We start from the raw sequence: 21,256 nt of genomic DNA, 5'->3' as shown, positions 1-21,256 counted from the left end.
GCCGGCCCGGCCCCGGGCAGCCAATCACTGCCGCGCCGCGAGAGGGGGCGTGGCCTCGCCCGCCCCGCCTCAGGCGCGGAGGAGCCCAGGAGCGCCCCGCCCTGCGCGTCACGTGGTACAGCCCGGCGGCTCGCAGGGCCCGCGCTTGGAGGTGAGCGGGTGGGAGGGGGCGCGAGGCGCCGGCCGCGCTGATTGGCTGCGGGCCGGGGCCGGGGGCTTCATGGCCGCCCCCCTGCCCTCCCGCCCATTCCTGTCATGTCCCCGCAGCCATGTTGGTGAGCGGCCGCCTGAGGCGCCTCCTGCGGCGGGTGCCCGGCAGGCAGCGCTTCGGCGCCTACCGTTTCCTGCCCTTCTTCTTCCTCCTCGGGGGAGCCATGGAGTGGTTCATGATCCATGTCCGCGTCGGCAAGGAGACCTTCTGTGAGTGCTGTGTGCTCCGCCCGAGGGGGCGCCTCAGCCCCCGAGGGCTGTGAGGTGGGGGCAGGCGCCTCAGGGGCTGTAGGAGTTGAAACGGGGAGAGGAGCTCAGTGCAGCCCAAACTGCTCCCGAAGGCTCGGGTGTGCTCAGATTTTCCCTCCTGACCCTTCTGAGGCACACCTGTGTCACAGTAAAGGCAGGTAGGAAACCAGAGCACATCGCTTGTGTGGCAGCTGCTACACGTCAGCCCAAGCCCCGGCCTTTTTCTCTGAAAAAAATGCTGTGCCTAAACAATTTCATAATGCGGTAATAATGCTGCTCCGTAACCCATGCAACTTAACACCATACAAGAGCGGTAACCTTTTTATGTCAGTGAGTTTTTATTTGGCGATGGATATTTAGGGGTGATCAGTGTGGGGAAGGCAGGCAGAACAGCGAGGAAGATCATCAACACAAGTAGATACTTCTGTTTTTAGAAATAGCTACAATACTGAGGCCTCAGGCATTGGAATTTGTCCCTGTAGTTTAATTTCCTTTTAGCTTCAGCTAGTTTGGGCATTTGTGGTTTTAATTATCCTCATGAGAAAGTAGAAAAATGACTATCACTCTGGAAACTTAGTTTTCCTATAAAAACATTTAATCAAGACTGAGGGGAAGAACTTTAGCCTGGATGGGAGGGAAATGAGCTATTTTTAAGTGGTAATAAGGATTCATGTTGTCTCCAGTTGCCTGTCAATGTCTGTAAGAGGAGATTGGATTGAAAAGTTTGAGGTGACAGGATTCATACATTTAATACCATCTTGCTCTTGGGTAATGCTAACAAAATCTTTTTTTGTTTTGCCACAGATGATGTTTACCGCAGGAAACGATCTGAAAGACAGTACAAGGCAAGGATGGAGAAAAGTGAATTTTAGCTGGAAGGGTTCAAGGGGAACATCCTGACAGCTTCAGTCGTATCAAAGAAGCATTGCTGCCATGGTGCTGGTAGGGGCAAAATTTTGTCTCTGCAACATGAACTGAGCAAGTTTCTGAGGTATGCTCTCAGATGGTTTTGGCAGATTATTCTACATCTGCTTCTTACCATGAGTGCTTTGTGTCTAAACTGAATGCAGCAGAGAGAAGTTCATTGTGTTTAGACCTTTGCCACCTATTTAATGGTTTCTTTTTCAACACTTTTAAATAAACTAAACTGAATAAACAGTCTGGCTACAGCTGTTCTTTGCGTGATGAAATGCCGTTGTTGTGACAGCACCACCAGGAGAGAACTGAGTTACATATTGCATACATTCATTTTTAATTAGTTTGCTTTGTACTGATGGAAGCCTCTCTCATGTCTGATTTTTCTTTCCAATGTAGTGAAACTTTAAATAGAGAAAATAAGACAGATGTAGAGCTTGGTGCTTACTTACTCTGCCCCCACTCTTTGGAAAGTCATGTGTGCATTTAGGCTCCGCTGGGTATTTGTGCACTACCTGGGGTGGTGACTAACAATGGAGAGAGGCAAGGGCTGAGGGGAAGAAAAATCTGCTGCTTTACCTGTTAGCAGGCACAGGTTTGGAGCAATGTGCAACAGCAACTATAGCACCTGACTTCTTGTTGCAGGAGGTGTGCCTCCCAAAGAAGGAGAGGAGAGCTAACAGCATTCTAGGGCTGCTTTTTCAGTTTTCTTTTATTTCCTATCACAGCAACACTAGACCTCATGAGTGTGGAGTATGTCAGTGACTAGGCATTAATGGGACTCTGGTATGATAATTACATTTATTAACGCAATTGCTTTTATTTCTGATGATTTGTGTATATGCTGACAGGTCCCCAGGAGGCCAATTCTTAACATCAAAGCACCAGCCTAAAAACAAAATCCCCAAGGGAGCTCATATATTTAAACACATTCTCATGCTAACTCCTGGTAGCCTTTTTCCACGGGAGCAAGTTTTCAATTGACACAAGAGACAATGACTGTTTACATGATCTTACAGTAAATAACTGAACTTGCAAGTAGAAGGTACCCCCCAGCTTTGTGCTGTGCTTTCCAGGGACTTGACCTGGAGAACTAGTGCTGCCTGAGTTTTCACGCTAAAAAAGAACTGGCAGAGAACTGGAGATGTGGTTATGCCCTCCATGCTCCGAGTGGACAGCAGAGGACACACATCTATTTGAGAAGTAATAACCTCACTTTAGGCTTTGGTTCTGAGGTAGAGCCCACGTCCACACAGACACGCACAAGATTGTTTTTGCAGTCATCGATCATTCCACTGCCACAAATCCTGACAGTAGCACCACATACAGTGAAACGCTCACAGAAAACCGCATTTTGAAAATTGTTGTGCTTTAGCTCCATCTGCCTGTGCTCTTAGAGCCTTTTGGAGCTCTCTCCTGCTGCTTCTTGGGTTTCCATATCCTTGTTGTTTTAAGAAGCCTTGTGCCCTAGTTTCTTCTCAGCCCTCAGCCTGGTGTGAACGCTTCTCCCTGTGGCTTCCCATAGCACTCCTATAATAGCAGGAGTGTTTCACTGACCTCAGCGAATCCAGGCTTGTTTTTCATGTCAGAGCTCTTTCTTATTTTGTGGCACTGTTTCCTATTTGCAGCCGAGAGCACCAGGCACGTTTGGAACTTAGCTTAAGGTGTCTCCAGTTAAGCTTAAAAAGCAAGGCAGGACTGCCAGTCAGTTACAAGGAGCTTGGTGTCAGGGAGTTTGGTGTCACTGATCTTTGTGACCACTGCGGGAGTAAAACCCTCCTCTGAGTTGGCATCACACCATTTCAGCCACGAGGCAACAGATCTGCGATGACAGGAGATGAAGCTTGACATTTAGAGCTCTGGAACTGCATTCCCGAGTCCACAATGCTTGCTAGCACCGATCCTCCTGCCCTCTCCAGTTTTGCCCATCTCTAACACTGGAAACGGAGTAGCTGGAGCACCCTGGTCCCAGCCCGTTCCTGTAGCAGGCAGATGCAGGGATTTAGGCTCAGTTTGAATCTACACTCACTCTTCAACCCTTCATAGCTCAGACCAGCACTGGAAACAGCGATGTTTCTGTTAGATGCTGCAGGAGCAGCCAGGAACACAGCTTTCAGTTTAAGTACTGCTGAGCCCCTGCCAGTTCTGGAGTTGAGCACGTCTCTTCAGTCCGCAGGGAGTTCACTTGGTGTCAGGTCAACATCTACAAACGGCAGCCTCGGGTGTTCCCTTCACAGCCGCCACAGAAAGATTCTGAGAACAAGCAAAGCGTTTGTGCTGCAGGCTCTCCAGATTATGCAAGTCCGGCCAAGTTAGATGTCAAGCATGGAAAAATTCAATGCGGTAAAGCAGCTGAAAGCAGTCACGTGCAAACAGACCCCAATACTTAGGCCTAAGCAATGCTGCCCACAGCCCCTGCACTAGAGAAGGGACAGGCTCACGCTGACCGAGCGACCTGGGGGAAACCACGGAGCTGCTCATCGGCCCTCAGGCTGCCTGGGGGCTGCGGAGTCTCTTTCTCTGGAGATGTTCAAAACCCGCCTGGATGCTTTCCTGTGGGATCTGATCTGGGTGTCCCTGCTCTGCCAGAGGGATTGGACTGGGTGATCTGTCAAGGTCCCTTCCGATCCCTCACGTTCTGTGACTTCCTGAGGAGGTTCCTTAAATCCTCATTGGGTGCTTGTGCTTGGCACAAAGCATGAGGATTATTTATAGTCCTCCCTAAACCATCGAATAGAAAATGAATTTGGGCACTCCCTGTGGAGTGCAGGAGGTTGCAGACCTCATGACCACCCATCCCCGTTTTTTGTCCCAGGCTTACCCAGAGCCAAGCCCAACCACGCACTGGTGCTGCTGCATAACCCAGGGGGTTTCACCTCCATTTGTTTTCACATTTCTCCTGCTGTCTCCTTTACTGGAAGTTAAGCTGTGGGGCTAGACTTCTGTACTGGATTGCTGGAGGAGTTTCTCCAAGGAATGCCAGACTGGGAATCTCTTCACCCAGGACCACCAGATCCTTGTGCACCGCAGTACCTGGGTTTCTGGCTTGGTTTGTTTGTGGGACAAGTCAAATTAGACTTGCTGGTAAATGCAGCAAGCAAAAAGAATACAAAGGTTATTGATCAGAATATTTCACATGCCAATGAAGCAGGTCCCGTTTCTTGATGTTAGAAGTACTCGAGCATTTTGAAATACTGCTCCAATTTAGTGCCCTTGCTGCCAATAGAGGGCTACCTGTATCTACAGACGATCTTCAGCATCTCAAATTGAGCAAATACAATGTGAACAATGATTAGAATTCATCTCGGTGCAACTGCACCATCAGGTTTTAGAAGGGTTGAAGTTCCGTAAACCTTGCAGCCTGCATGAGAGGCTGTGTTTGTGCCCTGAGTCCAAGACATTAATGCGTGTTAATTAAATATAACGGTATCTGTTCTGGTTGCTTAAATAGCTCTTTGTGAATCATATATCAGAGGCACCTCAAGATACATGAGGTCACTATCACTTAATTTTTCTTGCTGTTGGTGTTATTAAAGAAGATTTCCATCTTGTTTTGTAATTTTACTGGGTAAAAGATGCTTTTTCCACATTATTTTTTAAATTTCCTTCATTATCCAGCTACATGAAAGACAGTCCTGAGCCAGGTTAGCTTCCAGCATGAAAATAAGTCCTGCTGTTTATTTTCAAAGCAACTACAGTGGAGGCAACTGGAACTGACTGAATCTTACCACCTCTACTCAGCTGGTTCCCAGTCCACCATGTATTTTTTCAAAGCTTACTACAGTTCGTTCATCCTTCTTCTGGCTTTTTTTTCCCTCCAACTTCACTGTTCTTGTCACCTACTAGACATGCCTTGCAACACACAGGACAATATAAAAACGATTCTTTACCCACATACACCCGTGCACATACCAAGGACTCCATAAGATCTGGATCAGCAACTGCCAGAATTACTTGAAATAAAATCCTAACAAAAGTCTTGATGGGACACTCAAACCTGTTTAATCCAAAACACTTTGCAAACTATTTTTATTCAAATTAAAAAGACTCAGGTAAACAAAGTGATGGTACATACATGTTACACACCTGGTTATCAGCTTAACCTTCAGGAGTACACGGTCTAATGAAAAGCCAAGCATGGATTAACCAGGTCTGAAAACATACGCTGAAAAAAAAAGTCACCAACATCAACTTTTTTTTTTTTTTTTTTTTTTTTTTTTTTTTTTACAGAAACAGTAAATTTTCTCATGGAAGGGGACTGAGGAAGAGAACAAATAATTATTAGTTACCTTCAACTGGTTTATGAAAATACCGGTCCTAGATTAATCTATTTTCCACTCTCTCAGAAGAAAAAAAGAAAAAAGTTATTCTTTTGGACTGAGTTGCAGTAACCATGCTCCTGCCAACAATTTCTTTCAAATTAGTATCACCTTACCTTCCCACTTACTTAATGCAACCCAAGATTATTCTTTTTCTACAATCAAGTACGTGAAAGCATTTACTTTTAAGCAAATAGCTTTGCAGTCCAAAAGGTTGGTTAGTTACAAGGACAGTTAAGTCTTTAGCAGAAGGCAGTCACAACCCTGAAATTTGGCAAGAGGAGTCTATACACACCTTACTTTGCTAAAAAACTAACCCAAAAACCTTCCGAAGGCTGCAATGCGGGTAATCCGTTTCTCTGATGTACTAGGTATGGTGAAGTTATGCATACAGCACTATTATAAAATTACATTTGTGTGTCCAATTTCAAATTTTGCATTGCAAAACTTTCATTAACGTGAATCAATACACACAGAAAAACGTCTCATAATGCCCAATTGTTAACAGAATGTGTGTGAATTTAAAAGTTACTCCACTAACAAAAGAACTCAGCCTCTCCTCGAACTTACCTTCCAAGTCCTGAACTGGTTCAAAGTTCTGGCCTCTCGCCTGCAGACTGAATTGCAGGGGGAAGCAGCTTTGCCTCCTCTGCTCAGCCTTAGGGCATCACAGAACCCCCAGAACAGGTCATGGCAGATGAGTTTCACCTCCCACGGGCATGCCCAGCATAGGTATGCTGTTACAGATTTAGGATCACAATGGCCTTGGCTACACAATTAAGTAACTGGACAAGATTGGACAACACTAGCAGTCAAGACAGCCTTGCTCTGTCCGCACTAGCACTTCCACGATCGCTGTGGCCCACTCAGCTGCCTCGATACTGACTTGAAATGTGATTTTGCTCTAGCATCAATGCACGCCTTACCTTTAGCTTCTTTCAAAGAGATCTTCCCTGTTCACATCCAAGTGAGATTTCTGCCAGAAGCGGCTAGCACACACAAGCACAGGTACACACATTCCTCTAGGATGTAAACTATGACTAACTTCACATTCCATTGTACCAATCTGTAAATACTTTGTTTTCTATTTTTCTTCTTTTATATAAAAACAATGGCATCAGATTCTCACCAATAAAGTATAAGAAAGATGAATCCTTGACTACAGTTAACCAATTATGAAACCGCCTTTCAAACAAAGGAAACATATGCAAAAATCCGTGTATTTGATCAACTTAATATAACAAACACAACTTAATATAACAAAATTAATCAATATATCAATATTGATATGTTGATATATCAATATTGATATAATTATCAATATAACAAAATTAATCAACTTAATATAACAAAAAGTGAAATATGCTTATTAAAAGTGTCCTTATATAAAAATGGTCTTGCAATGTACAGTAAAATGCAATACAAATTATTGTTGGTTATCTCTCCCCACCCAGTAACTAAAACAGCTATTGTTCCACAAAACTCCTTATATGCCGGTATCAAAGAAAGAAGCAAGAATGCAACTAAACATTTTCTATATTGTATGCCTGACGGATATTGAGGGTGTCTCGTAGCATCAGGTCTCGAAGACGCCATAACGCATCGGCCATGGTGGTGTGAGCCCCTTTACTTTTCAACCAGTGTGACGGGAGACGGCTCTCTTGTTCTTTTGATAAGTGGATATCTCGCCGTCGTGCTGAAAGGTTAAGAAACAGCCCAATTATCTACTGACTTTGATAAATTTGATATTCACCACAATTTTTCAGGAAAGAAGGGGAATGTAACTCCACAGTATTTCTTTTACCCCTAGTATTTGAACCCATACAACTGGTAATTAGATTTATACAGCATCAGTGGAATTAGCCTACTAATAACATATAGTTACAATCTGTCAGTTTAACAATTACTTGCATGTGTACATTTTATTAAGCAAGCAGCAGATTAATTTAGCATTTTCCATAAAAGCCAAACCGTTACCAAAGTGTTTCTGACACACAGTGGGATGTTTCCATACAAAAGCCTTACCTGCAAGGGTCTGGTCCCACTTGCTGATGCTATTTGATTCAGCACTAAGCCCCTCGATGTATTTCAGATAGGCTTCAGAATGAAGAAGCCTCTGTGTCTTTGGTGGAGGGGAGACAAACATGGGAGTTGAGGGCTGCTGCATGACCGGCTGACTTGCTGGGCTCTGGCCCGGATACGGAGGGGGTGCCTGCTGTCCTGGCGGGCCAAGGATTCCTATCTGCAACAACAAAGCAACGGAGAGATAGTTTTGGTTATAACTGAAGGCACAAAGAAAATTTCACTGGAAGACAACCCACTTTGGCCACGGTTACCTGGGGCGGTGACTGAGATGCACAGATAAAGGATGTATGAGCAGACCATATTTAACAGCAAACATGCCTCATTACTTCCACCACTTCTCTATCATATTACCCTTAACTGCTATTTTTCTTCCTTTTTATTTCATGTTCTCTCACACTTGACCACAAAACTGTGATGTGCAAGGTGTAGGGTTTTTATCTTGCTTTAGGTACCTCTACAACATCTAATACAAATCCACCCTGATCCCTGGAAGATAAGGATGCTACCACCAAAAAAAAAAAAAAAAACCAACACAAACTAATTGCAGTCAGGCTAACATGACAGTCACACAGAAATCCCTGACACAGAGAAGAACCCCAACTGCTGTGATTAACCAGCAGTTCTCAGAACTCTTAACAGAGACGAGCTATGGTCTGGAATAACTCAGTGTCATGGCACACATACTGTACTCAACTTCTGAGTTTCTTTATACCCCCTGGTCAAAATCACGTTTCTTTTTATAATGCAAATGTTTACTCAATACAATTTCAAGTGTGCTAAACATTTCATCTGTATTCATCTGTACCACATTGAGAAGGAACATCTGATCATCACTGATATCAAACCCCCAGGTTCTGAACTGCCAACAAGCATCTGCTTTGTTGGTTTGTGAAATCTGGGAGCAAGCAAAACAGCTTTTACCCACTTAGCTGAGAAACAGCTGAGAAAGTGCAAAAGCAGCCCCGCTGCATCAACAAAGCATGCAAAACTGAAATTATCATCAGTTTAACAGTGTGTTAAAATTACTTGTATTAGTTTAGAAGAAAGAAAAACAGAAAGAAAAACACGGGGTTGCTTATACTGCAGGGCTTATCCCACTAGGCAGAACCTAATTAGTATAATAAAAAAATCAACCAAGAAATACAAACATATATTCTGAGTGTAAGATATTAACTGGTTCTAAATACGTAAGTGTATGTTTGGAATTTATGTTCTCCCTGGGAAAGGCTATGTGCATTCATTACATGTCTTAACTGAGATCCCATTTAAATGCTAAATTCAAAGCCTTAGAGCTTCATAAATAATGCGAAAATGACTCACCTGCTGTCCAAACGGACTTGCTCCGGGTGCTGGAGTGCCTACCATGGGGGACACATTTTGGCCTATAACACCTATATTCCAAAATATAAAACAATCAGTCTTATTTCAGAGCAGTGAGAAATACCTATTTGGTCTTCTATAATCAAATGTATATTTGGATATCATTGCTTAAAGCTATTTTAAAAACATTTAAATATCCCACTCTCCCCCAATTAAAAAAAAAAAAAAAAACTTTAGAAATTTCTGAATGAAGAAAAAAAAAAAAGAAACAACAACTACCCAACATTAGTATGTGGTCCCTTGAATTCATTTAACTAAAGAAATGCAAAATTAGTTTTTTTTTCCATGTTACTTAGTGATTGCCCAACTACATCCTTTAGTTTATAATGTGCACCTTTGGCTGAACAGAAACTTCCTGGAATCCTTAAAAACAAGCAAACAAAAAAGAACAATAAAAAAGGAAAAGCAGTTTTCCTTTAGTAAATTTCCTTGTGTTCAATTTTATAAAACACATTCATAGTAGGAAGAAAGCCAAGACATTGCAAAAATTCTGTAATATCTCACTAACATAAAACACCACTTGCAGGTTAAGCTTAAATAGTCCTATATATATGAAACAACATTTGGAGGAAAAAAAATCCTGTTAGTTTTGATTTTTTCCTAACTATGTGAAGGGGCACAGAATATAGCAGATACCACCCACATACAAATCTGAATGAGTCATGCATGCAGTTCCTGCTATTTTCTATACAGATGCTTTGGTCAAAAAAAAATAAGAAAAAAGAAAAACCCCAAAACAAAAACTACAACCAAACAAAAATAAATCAAACAACAACAATAAAAAAGGGAAAAAAAAAAAAAGAAAAACAGTTAGGTATGTTGCTGCTTTTCTTTCTCTTCATGCCATTTTACGGTCATTCATTTGAAAAGCTGCACAATAATTATGGTCTTCACAAGGGTTTAATTTGCATGCGGATTTCCGTACCAGTGATCAGAAGATGTGTCACTGCGTTTGGCACACTAAAGCATGTATCTAATCAGTTTTCCGTTTGATTACAGCCTCCATTTTAAATGCATCTGTACTAACAGCAGGTCAGAAGTTGGGAAAAACACTGATGAGGCAAGTTGTGGGACACAGCACAGATTTTTTTTGGTACAAAGCAGACAGGTTTGGAGGAGGGCACCCTCCCCTTCCCAGTGTTAGGGCTTCATTGACCCTTAGCCCACCCAGCCCGATTTAGCACCACTTCACGTGTGGTCCTCCACTCCTGGGCATTATTTTGTGGTTTTGTTTTTTTTCCTTAGTCAAGTTCTCTTAGTTTAGTACTTCGTACACACAGCCCGTTTCTCCAGTTGGAAACATTCTTCAAAGAAATGCATTGTCCTGGATTCACCTCCCAAACATTTGTATGCTGCTGTTGTGTGCTTCAATGTCACTGTCCTGCTGAGTTGGAGGCAAGCTCACGCTGCTGTTTTCCTACTCACTCTACATGACATTATGGTGAATCTTACACATCAGCAATGATGCAAACTGCACGCCTAACACTGATGGATTTAAAAAAAACAAAAAAGGCAAGCAAGCAAACAACAACAAATCACCACAACAATTTACATAAAGTCCCAACAGAGCTTCTGATAAACGCAGTTGCAAATGGGGTAGGAGAGAGAAATGAAAACGCTTTCGTCCACAGCTTGTTCGAACAGCTGAATGTATAGAATGCGTGTCTTTTAAACAGCCACGAGTTAGCAGGGGTAAAAACTGAAAAAAATCCACAGAAAACAGGATGAGAGGGCAGGTGAACATTTCTCCCCCTTACACTGAAAAAGAGTTCAGTAAGGAATGAGAGCAATAAATTTCATTTCAAATTTCATTTGAAAGTTATTGATTTCACTTGAATAATGGAGGGAGTGGAAGGATGCTGTTCAAATGGAATAAGGATATGAACTGGCCGATTTCAATCTTTCAGACTTCTGATAAGCTCGTGCCGTTGTCTCTTTTTGTTGGTGGTGTTGGTGTTTTTGTTGTTGTTGTTGTAGTTTTTTTTTTTTAACTGGAGCAGAACCACTGCTGGAGCAGCATCACATTTCGCCAGTAACCTTTTTGCTGCTTGCTTACTGGACGTGTGCTGTGCCAACGTAAATGCTCTGCATGCACCGCATACACTCAGCAGTACGCTGTGCACGCTGCGGCTACAAACCTGCCACGTTCAGACACAATCAAACAATTACGCTATGACCAAAACAAGCTGCAGGTAATTTCTGTAACAACTGGTTAAACGGCAAGTACATGAAAATGAAACAAGGAGCGAATGAGGATGACATTCTTACCGGGTGGTGGGATGCCTGGGATGCCTGGCATACCTGGCGGAAGTTGGTGGGGTGGGGGCACCCCTGGGTGAAGTGGCTGCATGCTGCCCATGCTAACAATGCCATCAACTGGGCCCTGCAAAGGTGGCAGCACCGGTGGATAGCCACTTATCATGCCTTGAAGGACACAACAAATTTCAAACATGCATCAATAACATGCAATATGATCTACACAGTAAGACATGCACTATCCACAACAAAAAAAAAAAAGCACCTTTAGTACAGCAAGACGATACTACAATTAGTATCTTGCAAAAATGAACAAAAATAAAAACAAAGTTATAAATATGAAATGCTACACTTTTGATGAATTAGTATTTAGCGTATCTGTATGTTTCTCATGGGGCAGTAAATGCTGAATACTGAGACGTGTTAACACAAGGAGTAAATTCAGCCGCAATTAAATGTTACTAACGCAAGCAATTTTAACACAGCTTAAAGCTCTGCCATCTGCATACAGATTACGAACACAATGCTAACTACGCAAGCTTCACCAGCAGCCCTACTTTGTGGGCTACCCTGGAGACCAAACTTGACTGGAAAAAGTAAACATCTATACATCTTTACGCAGTGCATATGCAAAATTAACTTGTAGAAGACCTAGAACATTCACATACTTAAAACTAAAGGTAGTGGCATGTATGGTTTTTATTAAGCCATCTTCAGTATGAATTTAAGAAATAACTAAAACTTTAAACCTGACAGCACTGGATATGCTTGCTGGGCAGCAGTGACTTAACGCTCTCCACATCTGACTGCAGTAAAAGGGTCTACAAGGAGCACATATGGTCGCTCACTGAATTTAATTCTCAACATTTACAAAGTGTCTTAATAGGGAAAACAAAGATGCAACCAAGATGATATTGTGCTGCTCAAAATCTTAGTTTTCTGCACATGGCGGAAAAGGACAGTTTGTTTTGGCTTGGGCTCACATTTGTTGCTGTCTGTTAAGCAAACTTACGCGAAGTATCTGCACTGTAGTATGCCCTAGAACTGCTTGTTTTCTTGCTTATTTTCTATGCTTTTAGTGACTGTGTTGTCAGAGAACCAAGGAAGGGTGTTGGAAAGACAATGGAAAGATGACAGGGGACAGAAGCAGGTTGTGAGATAAAAGGTAAGTTTAGAAATGTAAAATTCTGGGGTTTCTGTAACCTTTTCCAATAAACCACTTACTGAATCTTTGCCACACTCTGAGTAACTCATAAAAGAAACTTTCAGAACTGAGATTTCTGAATTAAAACTGGCCAGAAACTCAATGTCAGCTCTGCCTGAACATTTTCTCATCAAAGCTGTTGTGAGCTCAGGATCGAAACACCTTAAGCAGCTCCAACACACAAGCTGAATTTGTCACCTGCTCTGGAGAGTTGCAAAGGTGAGGAGCCTGAAATTCCAAAGGTGAGGAAATTGAAATTCCAAAGCTTTACATTGAACAAAGAACTGAACTTCGTAGAAGTTTTCGTTTTCTTCTGAATACGCAGGACACCTAGATCAGCACTTACTAAGTAGCTCTTTGGTACCTATTTCAAATACCTAGAAATTATCTGTACCTCTGTATCAACACAATGAAATCTGTGTTCCTAATGGGAGAAGTAAAAGAGGAAAACAACAGAACTATCCCTAGAATAACAGGCTTTCGCTGTAGCTACTGCCTGGTACTTCCACTGCACTCCAAGCAGCAACCACATCTTCAGTTCACTTACAAACAATTCTGAAGCTTTTGAAGAAAAAACAAACAAACAAAAAAAAACACCATAAAGCAAAAACAAACCTCGAAGAAAACAAGCCCACCCTTGTCAATCACAAAAGCTCATTTCTATATTTCCAAACAAAATACGTAACAGATGACTAGAATAACAACACTGGGGACAGGTGTCCATGAGAATCAGTTCTTGTAGCTCATCACAAGCTTTTAAGTGCACCTGCTTTCATACCCCATACATGACTTACCATTTTGATTTTAAATTAGTAAACTTGGGCAAACTATTTTCAGCTCCCACAGCTGTGATTTATTCCTTCAACTTACTCTCTCTCCCCCCTCCACTTTTTTTTTTTTTTTTTTTTTTACTACAATGATATAAGTTTAAATAAGCTTTTGTAACACCTGAATTTAAAAGCAACTAGAGCACTGTGCACTAAGTGAAAATATATCTCAAAAGGATATCCAGTTTTCTTGTACCTGTGGGTCATAAACAAGTGATGAAGAAGTTCTCTGAAACAGAGAAAAGCAACTGAATGCTTTCAATGACTTAAAGATGGAGGAGGATGTAAAAGAAGTCTCAACAGAGTAAGGTACTTCCAAGTAAGACGTGGAAACCAAAAGAAGGAAGACTGCATTGTTCAAAATGGGAAAAAAAAAACAGCAAGAGTTGCTAAAGAACCACTTGATCATCCACTTAATGAAGCATTTCACAATGACAGAGTAAAGAGACCTAACAGGGTGAGCTATAAGATGATGGTCTTGAACAGAGGTATGCTTTTGAGGAGGCTGCCACAGGAAGGAAGGTAATACGTGTGGTTTGCAGAAAGCCCAGCTGCTGGAAAGCTTTTAAGACAGTGTTAATAAAAGTACTACTGCCTATCAATACCTACCCCCCAAAAAAAAAAAAGGAAAAGCGACACAATACCAAAAAACAAGAACCAAATCAAGAAAAAACAACCAACAACCACAAGGTGATGACATTGCTATGCATTCTGGATTGAAGTAGATTATTCACAAAGAAGACTAGTGCTGGAGATATTTTTTTTGGAAATATACGCACAAAGATGTGCACACACACACCAACTGCAAACAGTTCAGAAAAATCATCACTGCAAGACAAAAAATATCTACAAGGTGTTCAAGGAACAAAGTTTAAAAAATAAACAAAGGAACAACTAAAAGAAATACGCAATTCAGTGTAAACAAATGCTTTGTAATCTGGAGACCATGAACTAAACAAGGAATGTGCCTTCTGTCTAAACATCCATGCAACCTATTTTCTGAAAAAATGTTTTAGAGACCATAATGAAAAACATTTCAGGCTGGCAGCTGTAAGTATGGCCACAGCCGGCAAGACATACAAAAATGACAAAAGAGTAAATGGAATAATTGGAATGCCATAAGGGAAATTTAAAACAAACAAAACAAAGTCAAAACTAAACAAAAAAATAAAAACACCAAACCTCCAAATACTCATTTTTACCTACTCAGCACTATTTTGACCTTGACTGAAGCTACCCAGCTATTGCTAACCAGAAATGGGGGAAGGAGAACAAACTATCAGATCAGACCTAATTTGTTCTCTCACAGATGTAAGGCTGATTTCCATAAAAGACTCTTCAGATCTGATCTGGAGATACTTCTGAGCACACTACCTACGAACTCAAGTCGGACTATGACTGGCAATGACCACAGCACCCAGCAACAGGGACCACGTGGAAGAGTTCTCTAAACTGGTATGAAAATCACCTGATAAAAGCAGTAACGTTGGGATTTTGTACTTGTATTTGCAATGACACTAGAACCTTGAGTACAACACTTATATCCAACTAACAATTCTTGTGCTTGGATTTAAAGCCTGGTTTGGATTTCTGTTTGCCTCTCACCTCCCTGACAATTAAAAAAAAACATCATTTGCCTCCTGCTTTACCACATCCACTGGTGCCGCATGCACTACAAGAGCATTCAGCTCCCTCCCCTCCTGCCGCAGCAGGGCTAAACGTGACCTCGGCAAAGCAGAGCGAATAAACACGACTGCACACCAACAGAACAGGCCTACTGCCCGAGGAGGAGCCTTTCTCTGCGCTTTCAACAGGCTACTCACTAGTGAAGCACGTAACGTGGGACCGCCAGCCCACTGCTGAGGCTATGTATAGTCACCATGAAGAAAGACTGAAGAGCTTGAGCCTTTTCTTCCGCAAGAACAAAGTGACCCAAGAGAGTGTTCAGAGTTATGAAGGGGGGTTGATATAGTGGATGAGGAAAAAATGGTCATAGCTCCTACGTTTTACCTGCAACGGGTGTCAACTGCTGATTGAGCATCCCCATTGGTGTTGGTGGCGGCACCACCCCCATAAGAGCCCCGACAGGAGTGCCTGCCCGGGGGGAGGGATTCTGCTGCTGTGCTGCTCGCTCTCTCTCCTGCTGCTCAGCAACTTTAGCTGCCCGCTCTGTAAAAGTATTTTAGATTTTCAGTTCTGTTTTGTAACCCAGAATTTCAAAATATTATCTGTTCATTAAAAAGGACTAGTCAAACACTGGCATAGTTTAGTCAAATATAAAGTAGAACAGATGAATCTTTGTATACAGCATATGATTTGATTTCATGTGGCTGCAGCTAAGACTTTTAGAGAACCTTGCATGAAAAATAGTCCACAAAGTTTTATCTTTTTCTAAAAAAATAAAATAATAATAAAAAATAATCATAATAAAATAAAAATTTGAAAAGTCAAAGAACAAATTGGATAATAACACCAGTGTTACCAACACGAAGCAGCAGTCCAGCACTAGGCTCAGTCCGCACTAGGAGAACATGGCAAAACGTTCCCTCTTTGACACCACTGGCTCAGCTAAACCAGTCCCAGCCAAGGCCAGCAGCTCTCCCACAGACAGGAATTTTGAGCACCCTGTCTCTCATACATGCCCTAAAGCAAGATGCAAATAGCAGGCAGCAGTGCCAGTGGTGGCCCGTTTCTTCCTGGGCTCCCCACTTCTTTTCTTGTTGTTGCATTTTTGGGGTTAGTTTATCGTTTTTTATTACTGATGCAGCCGAAAAGCGGTGGCAAAGTTGGGAAGCACTTGCAAAGTTTTTCCCTAGTGTAGATAGGTCCTTAGTGTTTGGAACATAACAAGCAGCAGTTTGATGAAGCAAAAATATTTTTCTTTTGCCTCTTTCTGTTGTTTTCCCCATTTTGGTCCCCTCTGAGCTATTTTTTTTTTTTTTTTTTTTGCTGAAGATGTCTAACTCACATTGTGCTGCTCACTGGAGGTCATGTGTGTCCTTTGTACGATGAATCTGGTCATTATCTCAATCAAGTTTCTCACTGTGACTGCAAGAACAAAAGATCTACTGCAGGGGAATCTGACCAGAGGACAATTTTATATTAAGAGAAGGACAAAGGGTCATGGGAAGAAGAAAAAACAAACAAACAAACAAAAAACCCATCCCCACCCCCAAAAAGAAAACAAGCAAACAAAACAAAAAAAGAACAAAAACAAGCAAACAAAAAAAGAAGGTATACCGAATGCCCACTGAAGATGCTTTTAGGGCATGCAAGTTGCTGATTTGTTCACTCTGAACATTGTCTCTTACTGACGCAATGAGGAACAACAAAGGATAAACGAATGCAGCATACATCTCCAGCAAATTTTAACAACAGTGAATGCAGGACTAGAAGTTTTCTTGCAGCTGGTGGAAGATGAAAACTGCCACTAAAACAGCAATCAAGGTCCTCTGTCAAACAAGGCTAAGAAGTTCATCAAGGAGATCGAGTTATGAATGCATCCTGCCAACGTTAGACACTTTTTCCAGTATATGACTGCAAACATATCACATATTAGTCTTCTGTAGGACCCGCTTGTGCAGCATCTAGCACAGCATCCACACACTGAAAGACCAGTTTTATTTCACAGGCATTTTCCTCCTTTTTGCTCCTGTCATTTCAGGAAGAGATGACGACACACAGAAACTCCTAAATTTACTACAGGCAACTCATCTGCACAAAATACATGAGACGTTTAAAGATAGATCCTGAAGTAGAAAAAGGAGATAATCATCTTAAGACCAGAGTAAGCGTTTAGGGAAAAGATGAAGTAGTTGTTCTGATTCTCACCTACTGCTGGCCAGTTAAAAAAAAAAAAAAAAAAAAAAAAAAGTCAGACAAAAGCCAAAAGCAAAAGTTCTGGAGGTACCCTGGTGAATGAGAGGTTACTGTTAAGCATTCAGTTTTATCAGACTTCAGACTTGAAGAAGGACCTGATGTAGGACAACACTTGAGCGTTACCTTGTCTGTCCACGCAGTGGCTGCCACTCATTCACTAACAGATGGAACAACACTGCCAGAGGGAATCGAAGGGGGTGTCTGAAAGCTCAGCCTCGAACACTCACCTTAATACTCATTGCACCTAACCCCAAATCATTTAAGCTAGGACTCGAGATCATTCAAAAGCCATTTCCAACACATCTCAAGAGACAGGAAAGAGATCGTGCTTTGAACAAAAAGCTTTACCTTAGGACAGGCCTTTGCCTCAAACCCCACACATAACTTTATTTTAAGGAGTTTCCACAGTGCACTTAGCCACGAGGCATTTTCAACACAGCCTGTTCTTTGATTAACTACTGCTAAAACCCAGCTACTAACCTGCACATATGACAAATGAAATTTTCAGTGGGTCAAAAGGAATCAAAAATGCAGACTGCTTTATTACCAAAACACGGAAAGGCACTTCTCCATTCAAGTGTCAAACCATGCCAGTTCCCTGGTATCCCTGGTGCAGTGTCCGCACTAGAGAGCACACGAATTTTGACTTGTCACAGGGGAAGGAGTGGAGTTTCTCTCCTTTCAAGCATGGTAATGAGTAAACAGTTTGGATGCTTTGTAACCCCATCGCGACCCCTCCAAAACAAATAAAAGCCTAGTCCTGGGCAAACACCAAGCTGGAAAAACTGCAGTCCAAGACTCAAAAGCCTTGAAAATTTTAAGGCTAGGGAGGGTTAAAATGGAAGCACTCAGAATATCGTTAACACAGGGGACAGACACTGTTGCTACTGTTAGGTTACAGTAGAAGTGTGAGCATCACAATGCTCAAGGGATGACAGCTAGCTGTCCTACTGCTCGAGCTTGCCTGTCAATAAAAGATGCCACATGCACCTACGCTGGTGTAATAGCAATCTACAACAGGAAAAAAGGCAGGCCATGATACTTTCACAACAAAAGAGCATTACCATTTCCCTTCACAACATTTGCAAAGACGACTCACACGTGATGGTGCTCAACCCTCCAGAACTGCAGAGGTACTACTGCAAGTTCACAAAGGACTGAGGAGGCTGAGGGTGTAAAGCACAAGGCAAACCTCCAGTTTGAGGTATCAGAGCAGCCTCTACCACTTTGAGCATGCAAAAAAGTTATCACCCTCGCTTTTAAAAAGTAACATTATAACTTAACTGGACAATACCTTTCTAAGGGGTTGAAACTTTCCTATCCAATAAAATTGTAACAGTTGCTTAAAAACTGGGCTTTATATTGAAAATGTTGAGACATTATTGACTGAAACAGTAACTCTGGATGTCAAGCTACTCTTTTTGCTTGGATAGGGCCTGCTGTTAAGGATCATCTGCATTTTGATTTTTGGTCAAATAAAGCTGAAACAACAAACAGTATCAGTAGGAAAACGAGAGAGAGAAAGAGAGAGAGAAAGAAAGAGAAAGAGAGAGAGAGAGAGAGAGAGAGAGAGAGAGAAAGGTCTTTTGAAAGTACTTCATCCCTATGAAGTGTTTCTTGGCTTAATTCAGGATATGAAATCTCTCAACATCAGTTACAACAGTTAATACTGAGACTGAACAACAGGTCACATTTACAGTATAACAGTCTGTATCCCTGATTTTATTATACCAAAGCTCTTTCAGACTCTCAGTACAGTTAACTGAGAAACTTGTTTTCTGCTCTATTATACACTTTCTTACCTGGTAATACAGCTCTGAAGAGCTTCTTGTCCAAAAGTTCCCTTTCTTGCTGCCCCCTCCATGTCCTCCTATACAGAAACTTTTACAAGCCATTTTTCCAGCTGCCTTCCAGCACTAGGGCTTCAAGCCCTTTTACTTCTAATTCTTCCCCATTTCTTTTGTCTTTGTTCATTTGATTATTTGTGGCAAGGATATTTCAATTATCAGTTGTACACTACATAACTTAAACATGCTCTTTGCTCCTCTTCAGTCAGCTCTCAATATGAACTCCTCTTTAAGGCTCGTCCAGAACACAAACACAACTACTTCCTTTTATAAAACTGGTCATCTGAGTCATAACATCGAACGTGTTCAACGAGAAAAAGTGTAAAAAGAGAGTTTAGCATTTTAGTTTTTATTTACCTTCATATTCTGCTTTCTTTGTTGCTTCCAAGTTTCTCCATTCAGTTCCTACAAGCCTGCTGAGCTCTCCAAAGGAATAGTCTGGGTGCTGAGCTTTAATCACAGCTCTCATCTCACTGCTAAATAAGATGTAACCACTCATGTTGATCTTCCTTTTCGATCCCTCCTTCTTGGTGCTGCCCTTAACAGACTTGGGAGTGGACTGCGAGAAAAAGCAGTTATGACCACAAGCATACGACAGAGTTTCTTGACATTAAAAAAATCAAAGCTGTAAGAAATAGTATGTAAAAGTATTCCCAAATTCCTCTTGTATATATCTGTCCAAGACCCATTCAACTTTATAGCCCCTAAAGAGAGATTGCATCTCCTACCAATGCATAACAAGCACACATTCACAGAAAGTACACAGGTGGGAAAAAAAAAAAAAAAACTAACAAAACAAAACAAACACCACCACAACTAAAACAAAAAGCAAAACACAATGATCTGGTGCTTTTTAACCCTTCCAGACATAAAGCCAACCTTATAATGGAGGCTTCAAAATGTGTGCAGAAACACAGCACAGAACGATCGCTATTAGCTGAAGTCATTCCTAACTAACCGAGAGGACTCCGAAGGGCTGAGTAGCAAGTAAGGGACTATTTAGAATGGCAAAAGAATAACAGTAATTGTGCTGCTATCACAGATGTCATCCATTATGCTGCTCAGAAATATTGCCAACACAAGTAGAAGGTTTTATTTGCATTGCAGATTTTAGGGAATTGCTTTCACATTTATTCCCAGGCCTTTGCAACTCCCACCTCCTTGTCTTCTATCCTCCAGTCTTCTCATCCCTAAGTGCTCTCTATTTTGCCTGCCAGACATTCCTTTCTCTCTAGAGTTCCTCTCCCAGTTCAGAAGTACCCATTTCTCCCTGAAAAAAAAAGCAAAGCCCGGTTTTTCTGATCACTGTCACCTGCACACCAGGTTCACATCCCCACCTGTGTGCTGATGAGTGACAAATACTCCATTCTATCCACAATCTGCTCCTTTGCTCTTCCCACCCTGGCTGCTCCTGTTGAGAGCTCCTTGATATTTCCAGCCACCAATATTTAAACTGTTCTGACAACCACTGAGATGCCACCTGTATGTGATGTGTGGGAGACCGTAATTCACCCATTCGCTAGCCAGTAGGGCCCACAAACACATCAGTATACTGAAACCCTCAAAAGGGCTTCCTCGTGTCTTGAGCACTACAGATTTCTCACATCTCAAAGAGTGTAACTGTTTCCAAATACTTCGGGAGAAGTGGCAGAGAGGAAAGAAAAACATATGCAATTGTTCTCTTCCTACCCTGAAAGTCCTGGCCATATTACTCCATTTATTTGCTGCTCTAAGCCCAACTGTCCAACACTCATCTCCCAGCTAAATACAAAGCTTCAGCTACACCAAAGCTTTCTAAAAGTCTTACTCATGAACATAAACCAGGCAGTGGATAAACTGAGGCATGCTGGTGCGTTATTCCAGGCTTCATTGTATTCATTTTCAAATGGCAATCTGCCCTCAATGTTTTCATCACGAGCCTAAGGACAATATTTGGCTTTTTGGAATGAAGTTTTCTAGGTTTGTCTCTATGATGGAGGAAGCAGGAAAAAAACCCACACAGGTTCTGGTATGACAAACTGCTTGTACAACACATCCTAGCTTCTCAAGGAAGCTCACATTGGCAGGTGAAGAGTTCTCAATTCA

At 41.8% G+C, this 21,256-nt stretch overlaps 2 protein-coding genes across 5 annotated transcripts in view; one reads left to right on the top strand and one right to left on the bottom strand.

The window, feature by feature from the left end:
* The first annotated feature begins 64 nt into the window (after positions 1–64).
* UQCC5 (ubiquinol-cytochrome c reductase complex assembly factor 5) lies at positions 65–1,611 on the top strand. The gene is made up of 3 exons (XM_082768507.1): positions 65–151; positions 268–420; positions 1,264–1,611. The coding sequence occupies exons 2-3, from the start codon at positions 270–272 to the stop codon at positions 1,329–1,331; spliced, it is 219 nt and encodes a 72-aa protein (XP_082624633.1). The 5' UTR covers positions 65–151; positions 268–269; the 3' UTR covers positions 1,332–1,611.
* Positions 1,612–4,838: 3,227 nt separating this feature from the next.
* Positions 4,839–21,256, bottom strand: part of PBRM1 (polybromo 1) — a 62,877-nt gene continuing 46,459 nt past the window's right edge. For 3 of the 4 annotated variants that reach the window (XM_082768518.1, XM_082768520.1, XM_082768519.1), the window contains exons 25-29: positions 19,529–19,730; positions 11,427–11,582; positions 9,099–9,169; positions 7,719–7,935; positions 4,890–7,389 (exon numbers count right to left, since the gene is read on the bottom strand). In XM_082768518.1, coding sequence (XP_082624644.1) covers positions 7,217–7,389; positions 7,719–7,935; positions 9,099–9,169; positions 11,427–11,582; positions 19,529–19,730 — 819 coding nt within the window. In that variant the 3' untranslated portion in view covers positions 4,890–7,216. Of the gene's footprint in view, positions 7,390–7,718; positions 7,936–9,098; positions 9,170–11,426; positions 11,583–15,455; positions 15,615–19,528; positions 19,731–21,256 lie in introns of all 4 variants that reach the window. The other variant, XM_082768521.1, reaches the window with a different exon arrangement.

Source organism: Aythya marila (assembly GCF_965140915.1).
Source record: "Aythya marila genome assembly, chromosome: 10".
In the NCBI taxonomy this organism is placed as follows: Eukaryota; Metazoa; Chordata; class Aves; order Anseriformes; family Anatidae; genus Aythya; species Aythya marila.
This window is presented reverse-complemented; position numbering and strand designations above follow the sequence as displayed.